This window comes from Pogona vitticeps, chromosome 2, assembly GCF_051106095.1.
Source record: "Pogona vitticeps strain Pit_001003342236 chromosome 2, PviZW2.1, whole genome shotgun sequence".
In the NCBI taxonomy this organism is placed as follows: domain Eukaryota; kingdom Metazoa; phylum Chordata; class Lepidosauria; order Squamata; family Agamidae; genus Pogona; species Pogona vitticeps.
Genome location: NC_135784.1, coordinates 160,242,193 through 160,265,754, shown reverse-complemented (window position 1 = coordinate 160,265,754; position 23,562 = coordinate 160,242,193). Strand labels below are relative to the sequence as shown.

Sequence of the window (23,562 nt, the reverse complement as noted above, 5' to 3'; positions counted from 1 at the left end):
TCCATGCCAGACCCTGAGCTGGCATAATGAATTATTCTCTTTTGGAGACCAAATTTTCAAAATAAAAAGAAAACAAGGAGGAAACCCCAGCTTCAATTCTCCTTCATTCATGGCAGTTATGACCCTTGCCTGGGTTTGGACTTGGCAAGTCTAACCAATCTTCAGAGGCAAGGGTAGGAGAATCTGTTCTATTCTATTGTCTTGGGGCAACTCTTAACTGGGAATATAATAACGGTGCTCTTCTTCCTCTGCGTTGAACCAATAAATGAAATAAAAATGGTCTATACAGAATCTGAAAGTAGTTCTCGATGACCACCCAATCTGTCCTCAGAAAGGATGGAAACATTTTGCCTCAGCAGTGACAGAGAGACCTTGTTGGAAGAAATATTTGGCTCATGCTTTACTTTCTCCTCCTGGGGAAGAACATCTGAGACTCATACCAAATTAAAGAGTTCTTCCAGCTACATAGAGATGAAACAAGACTAGTACTAAACTTTGCATTTTATGGACTGTTGTACTGAATTACATATCTCAGTTTCATATTACAGGCCAAGCCTATTGTTGCTTTCATGTGTGCGATAACAAGATGGCCTGTTAGCTTGTACAGTGGAGAGAGAGTCATCAAGTTGCAGAATCCTGTTTTCACCACGTTAGTACTTGGGGAACTCTTGTTTCCTTATTGACACTCGATTTATCCTGCCTCTGATTATAATCCATTCCGATGTTTTGGCATGTCTGACCTTACAAATGTTTTAATACAGGAGAGAATGTGACGATGAAAGAGATTTCATAAGTGCCTTCTGTCCGCTCTTCAAGAGTCGGTGGGGGATGGGAGCTGGCAGAGAAAACGGGATATTGCTCAGTCCCGGTGGTACGTAACTAGTTCATGACAGTCATTTTCTCTGTTGTAAAAAATCCCTCTCGCATTCGCTATTTGATCACTCACATCTGGTGGTTGTTTTTCACCAGTTCTACTCACCTTCATTTCTTAGAGAAAACAAATAAGCTGTGTCCCCCAGCTTAATCAGCTCACTTGTAGATTCTGAACATTCTGCCTCCTCGGAGGGTGCGAATATCTCCGATGACTCAGATGATCTGAACAGAACACAGTGATGTAAATTTGTTTACTTGTGTTGGCCACAAGATGGAGCCATCAGATGAAAGGCACACAATCCAAGCAGCACCCAGAATTCCAAGAACATCTTTAACAAGAGAGCTGCGCCATGATCTTAACCATAAAAAAGCTTCCTGTCCTTATGAGACCACCTGTATTGCACACGCAAGCCTCTACACACTTAGTTGGAAAGGGAGCCATCCAAGGTTCAGTCTGTCCATCATGAATATATTGCATGGATTTTTATTTATTTTTAGTTGCATAACAAACTCCAGGTTCAAGGTACTATTGGTGGCAGAAGCCAACAGGTTCCAGAAAAACTGTGGAACTTGTGAAGCATGATTACTCTGGCTGGGTGAGAGAGAGCATGCACCTCACCTGGAAGTGTTCCTCTATTTGTGATTGTCAGGGGAGGCACAGGTGACAAACGGGCAGGAGTGTGTGTTATTTTTCTGGCCTGTACACCAGTTAGATCTGGCCCTGGTAATCATGCTCTGGTTACTTCTCATTGAACTATTACAACACTAGACAAGGGTTCTTTTCAAAGACAGCCTAGAAGTAACAGCCAGTGCAAAATGTGGCTGTGGGAGGAGAGAAGATCAGAATATTTTAATTGTATTTTAATTGTTTTAAGCTGCCCAGAGACCTTTGGGTAGTGTGGGCGGCATATAAGTTAAATAAATATATAAGATATAACTCCACAAAACAAAAATAAAAGACTTGCTGTCGATGCTACCAGTTTGCTTCAATTAAAAAAAAATCAAAATGTTAAGTCTTCCTCTTTAAATGGCTGTAGCCAGAATTACCTTCACATACATAATTTTGCCCAAAGGAGGACGCTTTCAACAGAGGACACTGCACCTTTCTTATTTAAATCTCACAACAAAAGAGTATGCATTTTTGTTCTTGTTTTATGTTTAATGGTCTTTTAATGTTACTATTTTCATTGCACTTTTAATATTTCAGTTTATATACCTGATGAACTGGGAGAAAAGTAGGATATTAAAAAAATACATAAATACTGCACTGAAGATACTGAAAACTTGATGGCTATGAACCAGCCTTACCCCATAGCTGATGGACGTTTAAGGGAAGGAACAGGTAGATCCTGATCATCTTCTTGCTCTTCTTTATGACCACTCTGGGCTTCATCTTTAGCCATCCGATTGTGATCGTCTGTTTTATAAGCAACATTATTATGACCGAAGAGATAGACAGACCTTGCCTGCCACAAAGATGAAAACTACATATTGCCTCCCGCCTCTAGACTGCTGTGTGGTTGTTTCACATTGTGCTGACACAGCAGCTTCTATGATCCCATCAACTATTGATGCAAGGAGTGCTGGCTGTTATCTAGACTAATTCAGAATAACCAGCCTCTCTACCAGGCACTTCATACGTTTATGTCTGACAGAAAACACTCGGTCCCAGGTTACACCACCTAGAAATGAACATCTCCTTACGAAACCCAACTTTTTGTTGTTGTTTACTATTTTATTAAAAGAAAATAACAAATAACAAAACTAACATAAGGTACATGTTCATACACAATACAAATTAAACCTTCCCCACCTGTGCCACCTTCACCCTCGGGACTAGGTAACCAAAGGTATCATTTTAGAACTTTTCATTCCATTCCACTCCAAAAATATATTGATTCTTAAACCCAATTCTTTGTCAAAGTGTTTAGGATATTTTTCCTATGACAGTCAGGAGATTTATGCGTTATGCTTCCACTAAAAACGAATGGCTGAAATAAAGTGATGTCCCATTTCCTCAACATTGTGGGAAACAGTAGCATGCTTGTTGCAAGCATGAGAACTATGCAAACCCATGGATTGTTCCATGGGACCTCCAGGTAGGCTGACTAAAACCCTGGAGAGCTGCTGTTAGTCAGCCTACCTACACAATATTAGGCTAGATCCAACAAAGGGCTCACTATGTTTCCATGCAACAGTGAGAGAAAATTAAATTTCAGGTTTAGTGACAGCCAGTTGTGCCCTTGCATCAGTTTCTGAAAAGCTGGGAGAATGTTTAAATTCCACTGAAATCACCTCTGTTGCCAGAATACAGGCTACCTGGGGCACATTCAAACCGTTCTACAACAGTAGCACTGGCTACCTACAAGCTTCCCCTGCATGTAGATTCCCAAGACATGACATGCTTCAGAAATGCATATCTTGGGAATCCCCTCTGTTCATAAACATCTGATTTCCATAGAGAGTCTTAGCTTCTTCTAGTGTGGCTTGGTTCTGCCTTAGCATCCTCTGCCCAGCAACGCTTGCTGGGACCAAAATGAATAGACATTTTTTTAAAAAGTGCAAAATAAGCTATACATATTTCACATAGATGTAACTGTATCTTAAGGAAACACTAGGTAGGTTGCTGAGGTAAGTATGCTATATGGATGCAAGGATTACACCAAATGGCATGCCAGACCTCTACTGTCTACTCAACCTTTAGCAATGCTGTTTATCCCAGATCAGCCTGCTCCAATTGAGCCCTTGTAGACAATCCCAAAGTGTCTAAAAGGTACATTGAACAGCATCAAACTACATTTATAGACTGGACACGTAACATCACAGATCCAGCATTTGTCAAAATCATCATGCATATAATCATACTTCCAAAGCATGTATCCTGATGGGTTTTCATGCTTTTTACACTGGATATGAAGAAAACCAATGTGAAATCATGTAACACCCATCATTTGATACAGATTGGTGGGCAGAATGCTCTCGGGATTGCTTCTTGCTCTCTGCCACCTGTCTTCGGAATGTCATTTTGCCTATACTTCGTCTCCCTTGTCACCATCACCCTACTTGCTGCATTCTCTCTGCCCCCCCCCCAAAGTCAACCTGTTTTCCCTCTCTCAAGATGAGCCCCAGGTATTCCAAGGAGCTGAAGATAGTAGCTGGTGAGCAACACTTTGCTTTGCAGAGGGCTTGTGGGTGCGTTGTCACACCCTTCAAGAAAAGAGAGCTAGACCTTAATGAGGGGAGGAGAGAAATCTGACATAGGACCGACTGTTTCAGTTAAAGTCCAATGTTCTCCATTACAAGCAGTTCTAGCCTGGCTGCGTTTTCATTTTAGTTTGCACTGATACACTGGCAAAATAAATGTCCTTTTAACACCTTCCCCCTGCCCCAAACACTCCCATGACAGAAAAATTACAAGCATATCCTAAGCAATAGAACATTTTATATACATAGAAGGTGTGCAAGCCGTTTACTGCATGATTTCTCTCACCACCATTCTGAGATGCAGCCTCGCTAATTTCTTCAGTAAGGTATTCAAGCAAGCCATCAAATATTTCCAAGAGATTTCTAATGGACTCCTTGTCACCCTTCACAATGTTCTCTCCTTAAAGAGAAATCTCTGTTAAACTTTTACAAGAGAAGGAAAAGACGTTTCCTTTATGCTTTTTCCTGTAGGGATCATGATGAACAGAGCTCAAGTTATAAGCATACATCCAAAGCCTTGTTTAAATAAGCGATCTGGACAAATGCAACTGTTCTTTTCAAGCATTAGTTATATTATGTAGTGCAACCCTCCCCAAAAAGGGACCTTCCAGACAATTTGGACAAGAATTTGCATGCACAAAACCCACCAGCAAGTCTGCCAACCCTGTTAGCTGTGTGAGGAGAGAACTGTAGTTCTGTCCATCTGGAAGGTACCGAGGTTACGTTGGCTCTAAAAAGGAAACTAAGAAGGGGTGGGTTGGGGGAAACAAGGCCATTTCTTTTCTTTTTTTCCTCTGCACTGATTTTTTTAATTTGGAGACAAGTTGGGAACATTTGGAGGTTGTTATTATTATTATTATTATTATTATTATTATTATTATTATTATTATTATTATTATTATTATTATTATTATTATTATTATTATTATTATTATTATTTATTTATTTATTTATTTATTTATTTATTTATTTATTTATTTATTTATACATACCCCGCCTATCTGGACCGATGGACCACTCTAGGCGGCTCTCTGTGGAGCACACTTCAGAAAGGAAAAGTCACATTTCTGAGGGCAGTAATCATGACACTGGATCACAACACTTAAATGGCAGGAAAGGACAGGCACTTTGCAACTGAAAGCTTTCAAATGTCTTGAGCAGAACTCCATTTCACTTGCGGCTACAGCATCCATTTCTGTAGGCTCAACAGGAGACTGACTTGCCTGGGTATTATCTGCTTAGCTAGGAGGAAAAGAACTGCATCTAAGATACATGTAAAAGTTCCTCCCCATTGTGCTAAAGGTAACCACCTCACAGAAATTCCTCTATATAAGAGTGAGATTTCTCTTTGCCTTTCTGGAAGGGAGTAACAGGAAAGAGATACAGCTGGTGCCAAGTTCTGGCTGTTTGCTCTCATAAGAAAATCATACTGTGTCCCATGGGCTTGTTCCCAAACAAGAATAAGATTGCAGTATTCAAAAACCTGGCACTAAGAGGGGTGACTACACAGGCATTTAGCCCGCTGTTTGGTCTGCTCCGGGGGTGGGGTGCCAATGATGAGACAATGTAATAGAGCAAACCAGTCCATCCTGCATCTTTCTGAGTTCCTGTCCTGTTTTGTTTTTTTGAGATGCAGGCAGGACTGCTCCATTTTGATTCATTTCTAGCACATAAGATTGCTGGGACTGAACCAAAGAACTTCCTGCTTTAATTCTCCAGCTAGTTTCAGTTTCCCAATATTATTGGTGACTTAAACAGACAACTTAGCCACTTAATGCTATTAGGAAATTGGGAGATTAAAAACTTTCCTCCTCTTCTCTTCTGTGGAGGGCAGGGGGGGGAGAGCAAGGTTTCTTTTTTAAAGCCAATTAGGGCAGTGTTGATGTGCTGTATCTTTCAGAAATAAAATTTAAAAACTGAAAGCTTCTTCCCAAAAGCAGGAAGAGATAGGAGGCTCCCTTTTCTTCAGGGAGTAAGAAATAAAGTCACTTGAGATGCATATGCCATACAGATGCAAGGATTGTACTATATGGCATACCAAATCTGTACCTGACCACAAGTGACTCTATTCACCCTGTATCAACTTTTTCCAGATCAGCTGTCCAGCTGAGCCCTACGTTCACGAAGTTGCAGATTCAGCTTTATATACACACCAGTGTGAAATAAATTCTTGCTGACCTCAAACAACCATTCACATATTTTAATTGTATTTTAATCGTATTTTAATTGTATTTTAATCATTTTATTTTATTGCATTGAATTTTAATTGTTGTAAGCCGCCCAGAGACCTTTGGGTAGAGTGGGCGGCATATAAATTAAATAAATAAATAAATAAATAAATAAATATCTTTTTCCTTATTCTTAATGGCAACTATCTACTTCACTGGGTCTCAAGAATATTCGATACATTCTTCCAATAAATTGTTGTCTATACCCACCCGTTATATGTGATAAGCTGACCTGCAAGTAGTCCAAAGCCAAAGAATCTATTATTGCCTGTACATTATGTGCATCATCTTCTTGGCAACTAGGTATGGCGATGAGATCTATAAAATAATGGGAATGCATCATTCTGTTATAGCACCATATCATTACTGTGCAGAATATTACAAAGCATCAGCTGAAGAAACAACCTACTTCTTGTATAATCTGAGAAAAGATCTGTGCACAGATCTTTTCCATATGTGAGCCTGTAGAAGCACATTTGAGCCTGTAGAAGCACATTTACCAATGGATTAATACAGGAATGTACTGAATTATCACACACAATGGCCAGAATCTTCTTGCTTATATTCCCTAGCATAAGCGCAGTGACATAAATCACAGTGGCAAGTTGTGTAATTAAGTAGTCATCACATATTCCTTACCATATACTAGCTGCATGACTTGGTGTCCAATGAGGTATACTGTATAAGCAATGACTTCTTAACTGATAGCAATCTGCCACAGTGATTTATGCCAATGAATGTAAATAGCAGGATTTTAGCTAAATACCCGAGCTAAATATACATACTCACTTCCCAGTACTGTTGTGATTACACTTCCAAGTAATTGCAGTTTTATCCGGACCATTCCCTTCAGCCTGTGCATGGGCATCTGGGCATGCGTGCATCCATATGGGTGGGCAGACATCCGTGTGGACAGGGGTGTGGGTGGATACCCGTGTGGGTAAGGGGGTGGGTGGGCAGACACATTTGTTCCTTTGGCCCTCAAGAATGTGAAAAATATACAATGTGGCCCTCAAGCTCAAAAGGAGACCCCTGGTCTAAAGTAAACCCACTATTTTCAGTGGGACTTATTCCCAGGTATACATATTTCACACAGCCGCCTGCAGTAATCAGCTCAGAGATATTGCTCCCCTGAAAGTGGTTTGCAAGTTCTAGACTTTTGGGGGTTACAGGGAAGGAAGAGTGGAAGTAGGGATAAGTACTAAGAGGAAGAATAGAGGTAGACATTCAAGATGAATATCTAAAGGTGGTCTTTAGATATGTTGACCACTTATGGCTGTTGGAATTCACTATCACTATATATTAGAAGTATGCATATACAGTAGATGCCTACCTAACACTGCTCTAAAAAGATAAGACAGCATTCTTACCTGGAACAGTTTCACCCAGTATTGCCTGATAAAGATGAATAAAGACTTCAGCTCCACAGTCAGAAAGACGGTTCAAATGCAGATGTAGATTACATTTCGCCAGAAGATCATTGGCAATATTGACCCATTCTGGATTAAATAAAGACATATAAAATATACCGTATTTACAAAAAGAGGCATCTAGAACACTCTGTCAACAGGTCCAGCAAGACGCTACATACTTTTGATCCACATTAACAATAATTATCTGTAGTATTTTCTGGCTAAACTAGGACCAGTCAATGACATTGGTTATACAGCAATCTCTAACAAGCATATTGGCAGCGAATTTCTTTATAAGTATTTCCGTAGCCCATCATGCACCAACATTATTGGGGTTGGCAGGGGAAAATAGTATTTAGGTATAAAAATGCTTGTACTAATATCAAGCTTAGTGATATTAAATGTCCCAAATGTGATATATATACTTGCTTTTCAGAACCTAATACATAGCCTCCACTAAAAATGTTTATAAAACACTACAGTACTTTTCAATTTGATATGCAAGTCAGATAGGCATAATTACTGGATGGAAAAGATAAAATTAACTGTACTTCAGAGATTATTTAGGAAGAGGTTTGTGGCACTAAGTATCAAGTTTAATATCCAGAAGTTTCGTGTTCCAGTGTTTATGGGAATTACTTAAAGAAAAAGCCAACTTGAAGCTGAAATTTTCAGTTGGATGTATCTGAAAGTACATTTTAAAATGGCTTTTGTTTCACCACTGTGTAGCCTATGTGACTCTACATAAGCCTTTTGGGTAAGAACACTATAACCTTTATAGTTATAACACTATAAGGGGATGTGGTGGTGCTGTGGGTGAAACCGCAGAAGCCTCTGTGCTGCAAGGTCAAAATTCACATGTTGTAAGATCGAATTTATGCGATGGAGTGAGCACCCGTCCCTTGTCCCAGCTCCTGTCAACCTAGCAGTTCGAAAGCACGTAAAAATGCAAGTAATTAAATAGGCACCACCACGGTGGGAAGGTAATGGCGTTCCATGTCTAGCCACGTGGCCATGGAAACTGTCTTCGGACAAACACTGGCTCTATGGCTTGGAGACAGGGATGAGCACCATGCCCTAGTGTCGGACATGACTGGACTAAATGTCAAGGGGAACCTTTACCTTACTATAACCTCATTTACACCACATAGCACCTACAGTGTGCTATATCAAAAGAAGATGAAAACACATTTGATAAATGACAAGCATTGGAATACCAGTACGAATGCTTTCATTTACTTGTTACTATTAACTACATAACTATATTACTATTAACTATATTTCTCTCAAAGCTATTTTAACAATATATAACCATTTTGTGTACAGTACTTTGTAGGCAAAAACTGGCAAGCTATAAATCACTTCTAATCCCCTCTGTACCAACAAGCACTCATTAAATGCTGTTTGAAAATTTGCTGTGCATTAAATAAACAAAACCTTAAACGTTATGAGGTAGTTATTGGACAGCATGTTGCAGATTTTGCCTTCTGTCTGGCATAATTCAAGTCTGCAGAAGAATATCCCAGCAAAAGACACCACAGTGGAATGCTAACTATTACCTCACAGTAGTGCCAAGTGCAGAAGCCAAGAAAAAAACCTCAAAAAATATTATACTTTCAGTTTTCTAAGAACAGGAGTGCTTTACAGTAGAATCCTACAGAGGTCTACTCAAAAGTGATCCCAACTGAGCTGAAAAAGGCACATTTTACATTAAGAGAACACAGGACTACAGTCTATGTGCAGCTACAGCCTCATGAGTTTGCAATAACAAATAAACACGACAACCTTTCTAGATGGGCACTTGCAGCTAAAATAAGAAATCAGTTATATTTCTGAAGGAGATAATGTTTTGTACATATATATAAACTGTTGGATAGTTCAGTGGTTCAGGTTTCTGGCTGTGGTGTCAGAGGTTGGGAGTTTGATTCCCCTTTGCCTCCAGTTCTGCAGCTCCACAATGCTGATTATAAAGGGAAAATATGTTTTCACATATACTGACACAACATAAAAAGTTAAACCAACAAAGAAAGAAGCTTGGAACTCAGTTATCCGAAGAAAGTTAGAAGATTTTAGGTTGCAACAAAAAGCAAAACACACTGAACTACTGAGTGAAAGAAACAAACAAGAATGACTGATTATATGAACAACATTCCCAAATCAAGGCATGTAACTGATTACTGCACAAGGGAGAATGACAAATACTTGCCTTAGCAGTACAAAGCATGTCATTGGGTGTTTCAACAATCACACAAGAAAAGAACAGGACTTCATGTTTATTACCGCAACAGTTTCAACTGCCATAGCTTTTAACTGTAAGGCAACAGAGAGGACCAAATTCCTCTCTAGAGTACCTTTGCTAGTTGTGGAATCCGACAAAAAACGGTAGGAACTTTTTAAAATTATACACCAGGAGCAAGAGTAGCAAAAAAACCATGGCAGAATGGTATCTTAACAAGTTACTATGTACCACAAGCTTCCAGACCTCAGACCTCCTGACCTAAGTTCAAGTCCATAACATACGTTAGTGTCACAATAAACCTGTTGGGGCTTCAATATTCTGAACTAGAGAAGATCTTCTGAAAACACGGAACCTGTTAATCCAGCACTTGCAGAAAACCCAAATCATGTCACCTTTCTGACCCTGTTGTTTTTACGGTGCTACACGATCCTGTGTTGGGTTTGCCACCACGGAGCCATGCCACGCAGCAATGCCCATTTTTCAGCTAGCCCTGCCCGTTGTCGCACAGTTTATAAAACCAGAAGCACGAACACGCGCGTTATGCCATTTTTTAAGACGCTGGCTCTTTTAAGGGGCTGAAAAGATATGGCGCTGCTTTTACTGCAACAGATTGAACGCGACCACTGGAAGATGGGAGACCCACAGAACGGGAATGAGAGCAGCCTCTCCAGGCTCGGGGTGGGATGGGGGAGCGAAACAGGCGCCCTGCTCCCACACCGGGGAGACACCCATCCCCGCCCCATGGGCAAGATACGGGCAGAGGGGCCGTGAAAACAGGAGCGAGGATCCTCGCCCCCCTGGGCCCCTCCAATCCCTTCCTCCTTCCCCCTCCCCAGCCCTGCCCACCTCTCTCCTCAGGGCTGCCCATTGTGCGAGGAAGAGCCGGACCTCCTTCCGCAACGGCGGCGGCGGCGGCAGCGGCAGCAGCGGCGACACCACTTTCGTGAAGTTCCTGCCACTGCTCCCACCCAGGAGATTTAAACATTTGGCCGCGGCACGGCCCTGGGCGCGGCGATTGGCCGGCCGGGAGCGGAAAGGGCGGGACTTCCCGTGACGCTCTCCAGGGATTCGTAATGGGTCTCTTTTTCATCCTGATCTAGTTCCGGCTCGATGAGGTCCGATAGCTGTTATGCGGTTGTTTGTATTCAGCCCCCCAACCGGTTGCCGGGACAACCGAGCGGCGGAAATGTATGGTCTGGGTTTCTGACAAAGGCCAAAAAAAAAAAAAAAAAAAAAAAAAAAGCCCGCGCTTAGCTCACCTCGTTGGGCGGGAGCTCAGCCCGCGTTTGTCAGACTTCGTGACGAGCTATTTAGGTTAAAAATACAATATTTTTTTTTAAAAAAATAACAAATGAGAAAGACAAAAAGCATGGTGGCGCAAACACGGTTACCTCTTCTACAACGCCAAGTTATATTTATTTTGACTTGTTTAATAGTATTTTTTTTTATTTTTATCCTGTCCTTTTCCGGGGGCCGTAGGGTGGCCTGTAAGCCTTCCCCCTCCATTCCCCGCCCCGCCGTTTGACTCGCACAACAGCCTTGTGATGTAGGCTAAACTCGGGAGTAGAACCAGGTCACCCAGTTAAGCGTCCGCCCTGGCTGGGGGCCAAACGAGACGTGTAATAAGCAAGCCACGTATGGAAGGTCGTAGTCACGTGTCAAGAGCCTCGACGGAGCCGCCAGGGATTTTAGAAACAGGAGAGCCTTTGTCGGCCTCGGAAGTCGAGCGTCTGATGAAGACGGAGCCCGTCCAAACCGCACAGCTCGCTCTCCCTCCTCGGAAATTAATGGAGCTAAAATGGCTTCCTTTCAAGACGGAAAATATTGTTCTACGGCAACCTCAAGAGCGTCCTCAGTTCCTCTGATTAGCCTTGGAAAAATTGGAGAATTTAGGAAGAAAGGGAAAGCATTTATTGTGGAGCATTTTTTTTGTGGAGTACTGTATGCTGTGCGAGCGTTTTTATTCATTTAAAAGAATAGATGTAAACGAGCAATGCATAATAAAAATCACCTCTGTGGCTAGAATGCCCGGCTCTTTCCTGTTTAGTAGCCATGCTGCTGGGAGGATTTTGGAAGCTGGAATTTAGAAAAGCAACGTTGGCAAGGATGGGCAAAAGAGGATCGCAAGATGGCTGAATATCCTACGTTAGCAACTTGTAGCTTTCCTGGTGTTTTGGAGCCACAGCTCTCACCAGTTCTGCCAGCATGGACAGAATGAGGAACAAGGGTAGTAATCCAACATCCGGTACCCCAGTGAATTCCTTAGTCCTCTGCTACATTTTTTCCTTTGGAATGGAAATGTGGCTTACATTTAGACTACCACACACAATCCATACGACCATTAGTAATGCTATATACTTGATGACCCTCCTATCTTTTATAGGGATGAAATATCTGTGTTTATGAGTTAGTTTATAATACAAGTCATTTTGTTATCCCTGAAGGTGGGTGCATCTTCAGTGATTTGTTATGCTGCTGTAAGTTATTCTTGGGGTTCTAGTACTGCAGTAGATACTGTAATCCTCATCTAGAATAGTGTGCTGTTGTTTCCCATCCTGATTTTTTATACTGTACTTTCTTAGTATCTGCTGTACCACCACCACTACCCCACACACAATATTACTGGTACTGCCTGTATCCCTGTTGTGATTTAATGACTTGTAACAGGTTACCACTTAAAATCAATATAAAATTACCAGGATTACAGCTATTTTTTTCTTTGCTTCTTTTCCAGCTGACAGTATGTGAGGGGACAAAAGTGTTGATTTATTGTGTGGATAACTTGCTATTATTGCTGAAATCTCACTTTACAGATCAATTTTATACCAGCTAAATAAGGCTGGGCATGTTTAAGCAGAAAATTAATAAAATTACTAATGGTAATGCTTCCTTCTTATCATCATGGAAGGAATGCAGGAATATTATGGGATTGCTGTTAATGACCTATGTAGTCAGATTTTTTTGGAAGGTACTGTACTCATTTTGGTTTAATAGTAACAATATTTTATTTATTTATTTATTTGATTTATATCCCACCCATCTGGTCTGGTCGACCACTCTGGGCGGCTTCCAATAAAAATATATACAGTAAAACATAAGATTATTACACACAGAAGTCTGCATTCAATCAGAATACATACAATAATAGAACAAATAAAGAAAAAGAAAGAAGAGTTAAATATTGACAGGAGGGAAGGCCTGAACATATAACCATGTTTTTAATTGACTCTTGAAAGTGCCCAGCATAGGGGCCGCACGAATCACCGGAGGAAGGTTATTCCAGAGGCGAGGAGCCACTGCTGAGAAGGCCCGATTTCGTGTCCTTTCCTTTCGGGCCTCCCTCGGCGTTAGGCCCCTCAGCCTCACCTCCTGGCTCGTGCGGGTGATCCGAGTAGATCTAGGTGGGAGCAGGCGTTCCACCAAGTATCGATTGTAAATAATTGTAAAACTGCATAGGGAGACCTTCTCAAAGGGCTGTTGTGCTTTTTGCTGGCAGGGGCCTTGCACCTTTAACATGACATATTTCATGACAGTCAGAAGTTGAGCAGAGCACAATTTTCCTAGCAAAGAGATGGAATGATAGAATTTCAACAGATTAGATTTTCCATTATGTTTTAAAGACATAACTTTAATGTTCCAACTAGAGATGGGGGTATTTGTATATCCCCATACACAGGTGGTGTTAATGAGGGTCCAGATTCCAAAATAATTATGCAGTCATTATTTCATAGTGAGGACTCTTTAACACAACTGGTTCTCTGCATATTTTGATTTTGCAGCTTTGCAATTCGTCAAAGTGAAGATAACACATTTAATACTAGATTCAGTGTAGATTCATTTTCAAACAGGAATGAGGGAAATTAAAACTGAGTTACATTTTATCTAGATCCAGAGAAATGTTATCAGAATTACTGATGCATCATCCTTGGATAATTTAAGGCCAGGTCTTATACTTGGCTATATATTACACAGCTATTGGCTTTTGAGTACTGTATGATCCTACTGCAGAATGCTGCGACCATGAAGGGACCATTCAAATAAGCAAGTTACTGTCTTCCATCCCTCGATTTCTATATTGTCACAGTCCACCATAAAGCACTTAAACCCCTCTGCTTTCTATAATGCTGGATCGTGCCAGACTTTGTGGTTTAAGTAAGCTTGTAGTAATTCATAAAAATGGAAGGGTATTAAGCTACGATCGAATAGGGAATAACTTCACTGGTCAGATGCCTTCAACAAAGCTCTTAAAAGGCACCGAAATCATAGAATGATAAGGATTAAAGTGATGGTAGCTCCCAGTACTTCCAGAAGTACAAGCTGGATTTCGAAGGGGCAGAGGAACTAGAGACCAAATTACTAACATGCGATGGATTATGGAGAAAGCCAGAGAGTTCCAGAAAAACATATACAGGTACTGTATTTCTGCTTCATTGACTACGCAAAAGTCTTTGACTGTGTGGACCACAGCAAACTGTGACAAGTTCTTAAAGAAATGGGAGTGCCTGACCACCTTATCTATCTTCTGAGAAATCTATATGTGGGACATGAAGCAACAGTTAGAACTTGATATGGAACAACTGATTGGTTCAAAATTGGGAAAGGAGTACGACAAGGCTGTATATTGTCCCCTGGCTTATTTAATTTATATGCAGAATACATCATGTGAAAGGCTGTACTGGAAGAATCCCAAACTGGAATTAAGATTGCCGGAAGAAATATCAACAACCTCTGATATGCAGATGATACCACTCTGATGGCAGAAAGTGAGGAGGAATTAACTTTGTTATGAGAGTGAAAGAGGAGAGCGCAAAAAAATGGTCTGAAGCTCAACATCAAAAAAACTTAAGATCCTGGCCACTGGTCCCATCATCTCCTGGCAAATCGAAGGGGAAGATATGGAAGCAGTGACAGATTTTACTTTCTTGGGCTCCATGATCACTGCAGATGGTGACAGCAGCCAGGGAAATTAAAAGATGCCTGCTTCTTGGGAGGAAAGTGATGACAAACCTAGACAGCATCTTAAAAAGTGGAGACATCACCTTCTCAAACAAGGTTCGCATAGTCAAAGCTATGGGTTTTCCAGTAGTGATGTATGGAAGTGAAAGCTGGGCCATAAAGAAGGCTGACAAAGATGTATGGAAGTGAGGTACTGTATATGGAAGTGAGAGCTGGGCAATAAAGAAGAATTGATGCTTTTGAATTGTGTTGGGGGAGGAGACTCTTGAGAGTCCCCTGGACTGCAAGGAGAACAAACCTATCCATTCTGAAGGAAATCAACCCTGAGTGCTCACTGGAAGGACAGATCCTGAAGCTGAGGCTTCAGTACGTTGGTCATCTCATGAGAAGACTCCCTGGAAAAGACCCTGATGTTGGGAAAGAGTGAAAGCAAGAGGAAAAGGGGACAACAGAGGATGAGATGGTTGGACAGTATCATCGAAGCTACCAACATGAATTTGACCCAACTCCGGGAGGCAGTGGAAGACAGGAGGGCCTGGCGTGCTCTGGTCCATGGGGTCACAAAGAGTCGGACACGACTTAACAACAACAAAGCGGGGTCGACCTCCTTCTTCCAAACGAGAATGCAACGCGAACGCGGTAAGTTTTCCTTTTTGGATTCCCAACGGAAAGTCGCAAAGTGCTTCGAGGCAAACCGAGGTACAGACTACTGGGATTCTGCTTCGGAACTGCGTGGACGTGTGTCAGAGAAACCGGCGGACCGCAGAGAAAAGCCAAGCTGTTGGGGGCCGAGAGACTGCGCGTGACGGCGTCCGAAATGGCGCGGGCCTTTCCTATTTAGCCCTGAAGGCGCCGAAGGCAAACCCGCCGGCTCAGAAAGAAGGGCGCCGGTGTCTACCCTGGACTTCGGCGCAGACTCGGGAGAGCCTCCGAATCAACTTCGCCCCGCCCGCAAAGAAAAGCGCAGAGAATCTTCAGCCTGCTGGAACTGGAATCTGGCCCACAGGAGGTGGGCGGGACCCACAGTGATGTCACGAGCCGGTTTCCCAGCATTCGCGGCGGTGCCGGGTATATAACCGGCATTCGCCAAGCCAGGCACTCCCCATTCAGTCGCCCCCGTCATCGGCTCAGCTTTCGTCGTTGCTGTTTGCTTCGATCTGTTTCGTTTAGACCGATTTGATCGCCGTTGTCAGCATGCCTGGGTATTCCAGTGAGAGGGATCGCGGGTGAGCCGCGGGGGCTCGGATCAAGGGGGGGGCGGCGGTTTAAGATCGACGCCCAAGCTGTGCTTGAGAGGCTCGCTCTTCGTATCAGGAGAGTTGGGGGGGAGGTCGTTAAAATGGCGGTGGAGGCAGAACGAGCTGTTTCAGAGCGAGGCTGAAGGCGCGAGGAGGAAGGAAGGCGGGGAGCGGCAGTCCATTATAAGCCGTTTTTTTTTTGTTTTGTTTTTGTAAATGCCCTTGGTGGCGGCCAAGTAACTGGATTGCGGGAAAACGGGGGGGGGGAGGAGGAAGCGAAAGAAAAAGACTATTAGCTCGGTGGCGGCGGAAGAGGAAGGAGCGAGAAACAAAAGGGCTTGTGTTGGCGGGAAGGACGGCGAAAACGGGGAACGGGGCGCGTCCCGTCGTCTTAAGCCGGCAGGAAGAAGGAGAAAGGAAGGGGGGGTCGGGTCGGGTCTCGGGAGCTCCGTCGTGCCCGCCGCCTCGCCGAAACGGGGGCTGCCTTTTGTCTCCGTCGGAGCGGATGCGAAGGGCTGGCCCCGCCATGCGGTGACTGAGGGGAAAAGCAAAATGCCGGCGGCTGCCTTTGTTCCTCCGCCTCCACCTCCTCCCCGCCGGTTTCTTTTTCCCCGCCCCAGCGTTAAAATGGAGGCGCCGAGGAGAAAATGTGGCGTCGACGGAAAAAGGGAGGCCAAGCGGGGGAGACGCTGCTGGCGCCGCGGCCCCTCTCCGCCAGAATCTCTCTTCTCCCCCCCCCCCGTTGTGGGGCAGGCGCTCGTGGGGGGGGGCCTCGCGCGCCCGTTTGGCGGCCCACGAGACGAAATCGGAGCGAATAAGAGGGAGGGAAGAAAGGAAGGGGGGGGCCTCTCCCCGGCGGGACTCGTTGGGACTTAGGCGCCTCAGGCGGCGGCCCGCGATTGCCTTGGTTTCTCTTGGTCCTTGAGAAGGAAAGGAGCGTTTATCCTTCTTGTTTGGAAAATAAGGAACCCACCCGGACGCTCGGAAAACAGTCTCCTTACCGGAACCGTGTCGGTTTCCTAATCATCCCCGCCCACTTGGACACTCCCAGGCCGCGTCAAGGACTCCTCTGACAATTACTGGAGGGTTATTACTACATTTTAGTACAGTTAGATTTACGATATTTCAGTTATCGATTCTGCTGGTTCTGTTTTATCCTGTGTGGAGGTTTAGATAGAGGCTTCATATGTGATGTTATGATAGCTTAATATCACAAGGCCGCTTGATTTAGTCACTAAAAATAGTCAAATTTGCTTTGGCAGGTTTGGTGGCCCTCGTTTTGGAGGAAGTAGAGGAGGATCTTTAGGTGGAAAGAAGTTTGGAAACCCTGGAGAAAAACTGACCAAGAAGAAATGGAATTTAGATGAGCTTCCTAAATTTGAGAAAAACTTCTACCAAGAGCATCCTGATGTTGCTCGGCGTCCTATGGTAATGGATCTTGTTTTGACTTGTCTTGTGTTTAAAATGTTTCAATTTTCTGCTATAGCTTGTCAGGATCCAGGACAAAGAAGCAATATTGGTTTCTGTAATCCTCATGGATGCTATAACTGAAATAATTCTGCTTTTACTTTATTTGCAGCAAGAAATTGAACAATACAGAGCAAGCAAAGAAATCACAGTTAAAGGCCATAACTGTCCAAAACCAGTTATGAACTTTTATGAAGCTAACTTTCCTGGTAAGTTGTAGTCATGGGTAAGAAACATGAATTTAAAAATATTTGTTCAATACAAGCATCAGACTTTTAATCAGTTCATTGTTTTCTTTTGTAGCAAATGTTATGGAAGTAATCCAGAGACAGAACTTTACTGAACCAACTGCTATTCAGGCACAAGGCTGGCCTGTTGCCTTGAGTGGACTGGATATGGTTGGTGTAGCACAAACTGGATCAGGAAAAACATTGTCTGTAAGTTAAGGGATCACTAGCAACATTAATGCTTAAAATTAATACAATGGCTGCAAAAATAAAACTTGTTCTTGTATTCTCTCAACAGTATTTGTTGCCTGCTATAGTGCATATAAATCATCAGCCATTCTTAGAGCGAGGAGATGGGCCTATTGTAAGTACTGAGCAAAACACATTCTGTTGTATGTAGACTGGGGAGAGATTGCATTTACTTTTGAGTGCCCCTTTTCCATATGAAAATTTGTGGTAGGATTGGGCCAAAAGTCTTGACTTTGTAAACTTTGGGCTCAAAATTCAGGGATGGAGGATCAGCAGAGTAAAAAAAAAGTGTGTTGAAAAGAAGTCAGGATTTTCAGAGTCTGTGTGGTAAAATTGTGCAAAAAGGAGACCAGTTTTTTCTTTTCTGCTCCCTTGTAGCTAGCTCTCTCCAGAATGAACCAGATAACAGCCAGTGCTCCATAATTAACTGCAGTATGGATTGGTTTTGCCTTGCCCTAACTGAACAGAAATTTGCTTCAATTTTAATTGTTAGATTGGCCAAAGCCACTTGTAAATTCATATCAGTGTGTTATTGGTAGAAACAGTTTGTCTCCTAGAAACTTGCTAAAGAAACCAACTGAAAAGAATTAATTTGTATAATCCCTTACATTGAAAGGGATAATGTCCAAAACATGGGCCCCAACACCAATGACAAACTCAGACTACATTAACTCTATTTGCACTTGTGTTCCTAGTGTCTGGTGCTGGCACCAACTCGTGAACTGGCCCAGCAAGTGCAGCAAGTGGCTGCAGAATATGGCAGAGCCTGCCGTTTGAAGTCTACTTGTATTTATGGAGGTGCTCCTAAGGGACCACAAATACGTGACCTGGAAAGAGGTATAAAATACCTATTTATAGTAATATCTGTGTTATGCCTCACATTACAGTTCTGTACTGCAAGGATTATCCTGAACCATGTTGGTTATCACATACCTTGTTTCTGATTTCAGGTGTGGAAATTTGCATTGCAACACCTGGTAGACTCATTGACTTTCTGGAAGCGGGAAAGACCAATCTCCGAAGATGTACTTACCTTGTTCTTGATGAAGCTGACAGAATGCTTGATATGGGCTTTGAACCTCAGATTCGAAAAATTGTAGAACAGATTAGAGTAAGTATTTGAGTTTGTTAGTCATCCGTACAATATTAGTGATTAGCTGCATCTGTCAAAAAGATGCAGAAAATCCTTGATTGGACTGTTTAGCTCTCATTATTAAAAGACAACAGGGAAGTCTTTCTTAGAAGTTGGTGGTTTCAATTTTCAGCATCTCAGATAACCTATTTAATGTTAAGAAAAATCTGTGTTTTTTTTAGCCTGATAGGCAGACACTGATGTGGAGTGCGACGTGGCCTAAGGAAGTTAGGCAGCTTGCAGAAGACTTTTTAAAAGAATATGTACACATCAACATTGGTGCGCTGGAGCTAAGTGCGAACCACAACATTCTGCAGATAGTGGATGTATGTCATGATGTAGAGAAAGATGACAAGTAAGTTAAGTTGGACAGGCTTTTTCCTAAATGCATATTTACAATATTACAGTATATGGAATTTCTAAGCAAATCTGTTCAAACATGCTCCAATGACTTTTCTTATTAGGCTTATTCGGTTGATGGAAGAAATTATGAGTGAAAAAGAAAACAAGACAATAGTGTTTGTAGAGACGAAAAGAAGATGTGATGATCTGACCAGAAAAATGAGAAGAGATGGGTATGTTTCTTAACTTGATCAGTACAGCTACTTGAATGAAGCAACCTGAATCTCTACAAAAAGTGCTTCATTATTATTTTCCCCTTGTGTTGTTCTGTTATTGCAGGAATACAGTTGTAACACAAATAATCAGCCTGTTCCATGCAGTTCTTTCTTTCCAAGCTTTTCTGCTGTAGTTTGTGATAGTGGTTAGACAGCACTAATTTCATATTGTCAGGTTCTTTTCCAAGCATTGATAATGAAACAGTTTATAAGCATGGTTGCTTGGTGTTCAATTGGTTATTGTTTCTGGAGTAAGTGGAGCAATAGTTTGAACTTTGATGCAGAGGAATAACACGAGTTACTATTCAAATACCACAAGATGAAGGTCATTATGGGTGGGTCTCTTAAGTAATTTGAGTGTTTGAGAAGATATGCATGAAGCTTATATGAGGTGTTAAATATTATTGTAGGTGGCCAGCAATGGGTATTCATGGTGACAAAAGCCAGCAGGAACGAGACTGGGTTCTAAACGGTGAGTAATTTTGAATGGTTTCTAAACCATCAGTTCATACTAACACTTATTCTGACAAATATTGAACACTATATATGAAGTAATAAGTTTTTCTTTGTTGCAGAATTCAAACACGGGAAGGCACCTATCCTGATTGCCACAGATGTTGCCTCCAGAGGTCTAGGTTAGTACAACTCTAATCATAGGTGATAACACAAATTTTAAAGAAAGTTTATTGCTTTCTTTAACCTCTGCATTTTTCTAAGTTTTTTCACATAAAGGTGCAGTCTTTGTGGCAAGGCCTAGGCATGACAATCGGAGGACTCGAGGGGGATGGAGGACTAATGGAAGTGATCGTCTGGATGCTTCCAGTCCAATAGAGAGGTGAAAGTTGAGCATTGTGTGCCAGTAATCTTCAAAAGGCAAAGACAAAAACTACGACCCTATAAACTGTTCTCTCAAACGGTAGCTTCATTCACGGTTCACTTTTGCCCGGTTATTTCTACTGTTCCATGCTTTGCATGACTGCCATGGTGCACTGCTGTTTAGTCTGTGTGCATACTGTTTGCTGTGGTCCGTGAGTCTTTGGATTTCAGTGAGTTTGCTGAAATGTCGAAGAATAATTAAACGCCAGTGATCTCTGATTTTTTTCCAACCTTTGAAAAGGAGAGAGCAGCTTTAAAATGTACTGAGCCTTGTACAAATTGGTGAGTACTGGCACATGAAATTTGAAAGTCCACCTCTCATTTACAAGTTGGGGTGGGAAAGCAGTGGCTTTTCAAACCTGGAGTTCCTCCGTCACCTATACCGTAACCGTCATGTCGAGACCTGCCAGAGAGAGACACACTCAAGTGAACGCTGGCTTCTTGGAAGCGCTTGCCTAGACGAGACACAGTGCATGAAAACAACTTGATGACCTTTCGGGGACAGGTATGTTTTTCTTGCAGCTGCGGTTGAAAGGTCTTGGCAAGACGAACAGTGTGGCCCTCTTTTTGAGCTTCTGGTTGTGTGGCAAGACCTCATTTTTATATGGAGGTCTTTGAGAGCACACGAAGAGGCTACTGTGAACTTATTGGTCCTACTGCAAGAAGCATTCAGATGTCACTTGACTTGTAGGGGCACTCTGGTAAGGATTTAGATCACAGGGTTGATTACAAAGATTTTCAGAGGGGAGAATACATCCATTATGTCAGTTTTCCTTTTTTTGGCAAGAATAGATAATTAACATTCTTTGCAGCCATTAGCATCTTAAAATATATTACTGACTAACTTGCTTTTTCATCTGGCTGTTGTGGTGTGCAAAATTTTGTACATTGCTTTGCTGCACTGCAACACTTTACAGATGTGGAAGATGTGAAATTTGTCATCAATTATGACTACCCTAACTCCTCTGAGGACTATATCCACCGAATTGGACGAACTGCCCGCAGCACCAAAACAGGCACAGCCTACACATTCTTTACACCTAATAATATAAAGCAAGTAAGCGACCTCATCTCTGTACTTCGTGAAGCTAATCAAGCAATCAATCCCAAATTGCTCCAGTTGGTTGAAGACAGAGGTTCAGGTAAGTTGTTTATTCAAAACTTAAATAATAATAATTGTGTCATAGATTCAGTTTCAACTTAGGGCGATCTTTCCAGCTTATGTAACCGTTTTTCAACAAGATAGTTGTGCTAGGCTGCATCAGCATATACAGTAAGACATTTTTCAGTGTGAGGCTTGCACACAGTGTAATGTATGCTAGTTTTCATGGATCTATTTGTGTAGATGGTCCTAATCCATGAAAGCTTAGCGGACTGTGATTTTTTTTTTTAGTGGTCTATAAAGGTATTGCCTACTCTTACATTTTAATTTTATAATGGCCATACAGCTTGAGATGAGTATGTTATTCTTAAAGAGTTGTGAATCTTCTATTTTTGTTATACTAATGTATATTTCTAATAGCATACACTATGAAGCGGACTACTACATCAGAATTTCTATTTGTCGCTAGTATTTTAATGCCAAAAGTTGATACTATAATAGTTTATTTATAGTGTAATTGTTATAGTAGCAATTGTCAAAGATGGGTTTTCTGTTCTTTTGGCACTTTTTATTTCTTTAGAAATTGTTTTATCTTGGAAATAAAATTTAAGCTATTGCATTAAGAGATGATACAGATGAAGGAGAAATGTGCTTACCTATATCAGGTTGAGTGTAATAAATCCATATTTGCTTCTGATGTTTACAGGTCGTTCCAGAGGTGACCGACGTGACAGATACTCTGCGGGCAAAAGAGGTGGATTTGGTTTTAGAGAGAGGGAAAACTTTGAAAGAACCTATGGTGCAGTGGGCAAGAGAGACTTCGGTGCAAAGGCTCAGAATGGTGGCTATGGTGCTCAAGGTTTTGGTAATGGAACTGGCTTTGGAAACAACTTTGGAGCAGCCAATATGCAGGGTGGATTTAGGGCTGGCACTCCAGCATATCAGAATGGTTATGACCAGCAGTATGGAAATAACATGGCAAATATGCACGGTGCAATGAACCAACAACAGTATGCATACCCTGCAACTGGAGGAACACCAATGATAGGCTACCCAATGCCAGCAAACTATACCCAATAACTTAGTATATTTATGTGTCTTGTTTTTCATAATTGCTCTTTATATTGTGTGTTGAGACAGCATAGTTATTTAAAATCTTATGGAACATGCAGAAATGTCTGCAGTGCAGCAGTACCTGGTGCACTTTTCCGCTATTTAAGTTGAATATTCTCTACATTCCTGAACGATTTTTAGTTTTTTTGTACTAGAAAATGCAGACTGTGTTTTCACAAAGTAAATGTACAGTGATTTGAAATAAAACAACTGGGGGCAATGCATGGCCTTCCAATAAAGGTATCTGAAAACAGAATTTATTATCTGTATGATGAATAAAACCTAGCAAAAGGACTTCCACAATCTCATTACATTGACATTAGTATAGTAGCATTAAGTAAAATTAACAAGTGCAGCCACTTAGTAAGTTTTTGTCACTATCTTTTATGGAGCTTTCTCTTACCTACTATTGATTACATTCATGGTTATCCAACCTCTTAAAGCGAATGTGGGAGGTTGTCACCTGAAGTGCATTCTTACAGTGTCTGAATAGAACCAGTATTCAGTTCATGAGCTTACCAAGGGAAATGTAAATTGGACAAAGCAAGTTGCAACCTAAAACTTCATTCAGTTGAATTAGGATTGATTTATCCAATCCCAAAATAGGAATTACTGTACTCCGATTTGTA

The 23,562-nt window shown here is 41.8% G+C and overlaps 2 protein-coding genes across 8 annotated transcripts in view; one reads left to right on the top strand and one right to left on the bottom strand.

Moving 5' to 3' along the window:
• Positions 1–10,956, bottom strand: part of CEP95 (centrosomal protein 95) — a 29,673-nt gene extending 18,717 nt beyond the window's left edge. For 2 of the 5 annotated variants that reach the window (XM_020782380.3, XM_020782394.3), the window contains exons 1-6: positions 10,803–10,956; positions 7,676–7,804; positions 6,516–6,623; positions 4,364–4,477; positions 2,182–2,290; positions 980–1,095 (exon numbers count right to left, since the gene is read on the bottom strand). In XM_020782380.3, the coding sequence (XP_020638039.3) occupies positions 980–1,095; positions 2,182–2,290; positions 4,364–4,477; positions 6,516–6,623; positions 7,676–7,804; positions 10,803–10,941 (715 nt within the window). In that variant the 5' untranslated portion in view covers positions 10,942–10,956. The remainder of the gene's footprint in view (positions 1–979; positions 1,096–2,181; positions 2,291–4,363; positions 4,478–6,515; positions 6,624–7,675; positions 7,805–10,802) is intronic. The other 3 variants (XM_020782403.3, XM_078384573.1, XM_020782390.3) reach the window with 2 other exon arrangements.
• A 4,996-nt stretch (positions 10,957–15,952) lies between these two features.
• Positions 15,953–23,189, top strand: DDX5 (DEAD-box helicase 5). Of its 3 annotated transcripts, none has more exons than XR_013541208.1 (13): positions 15,953–16,138; positions 17,413–17,578; positions 17,730–17,826; positions 17,921–18,054; positions 18,143–18,208; positions 18,789–18,930; positions 19,044–19,204; positions 19,408–19,580; positions 19,690–19,800; positions 20,253–20,314; positions 20,418–20,477; positions 20,560–21,860; positions 22,527–23,189. XR_013541208.1 is itself a non-coding variant. In XM_020782416.3 (13 exons), the coding sequence occupies exons 1-13, from the start codon at positions 16,107–16,109 to the stop codon at positions 22,898–22,900; spliced, it is 1,803 nt and encodes a 600-aa protein (XP_020638075.1). In that variant the 5' UTR covers positions 15,953–16,106; the 3' UTR covers positions 22,901–23,189. The 3 variants fall into 3 exon arrangements, 2 of the variants coding, with proteins under 2 accessions (XP_020638075.1, XP_020638084.1); XM_020782416.3 differs by having other exon boundaries at positions 21,636–21,860; XM_020782425.3 differs by having other exon boundaries at positions 15,974–16,114; positions 21,636–21,860.
• The last annotated feature ends 373 nt before the right edge of the window (positions 23,190–23,562 follow it).

Excerpts from the sequence above, each read along its gene's own strand:
- DDX5 (XM_020782416.3), top strand. The coding sequence starts at position 16,107 with ATGCCTGGGTATTCCAGTGAGAGGGATCGCGG. Across the intron at positions 17,827-17,920 it reads TTATGAAGCTAACTTTCCTG|CAAATGTTATGGAAGTAATC; the intron begins GTAAGTTGTAGT and ends TTTCTTTTGTAG. Across the intron at positions 20,478-21,635 it reads TGTTGCCTCCAGAGGTCTAG|ATGTGGAAGATGTGAAATTT; the intron begins GTTAGTACAACT and ends AACACTTTACAG.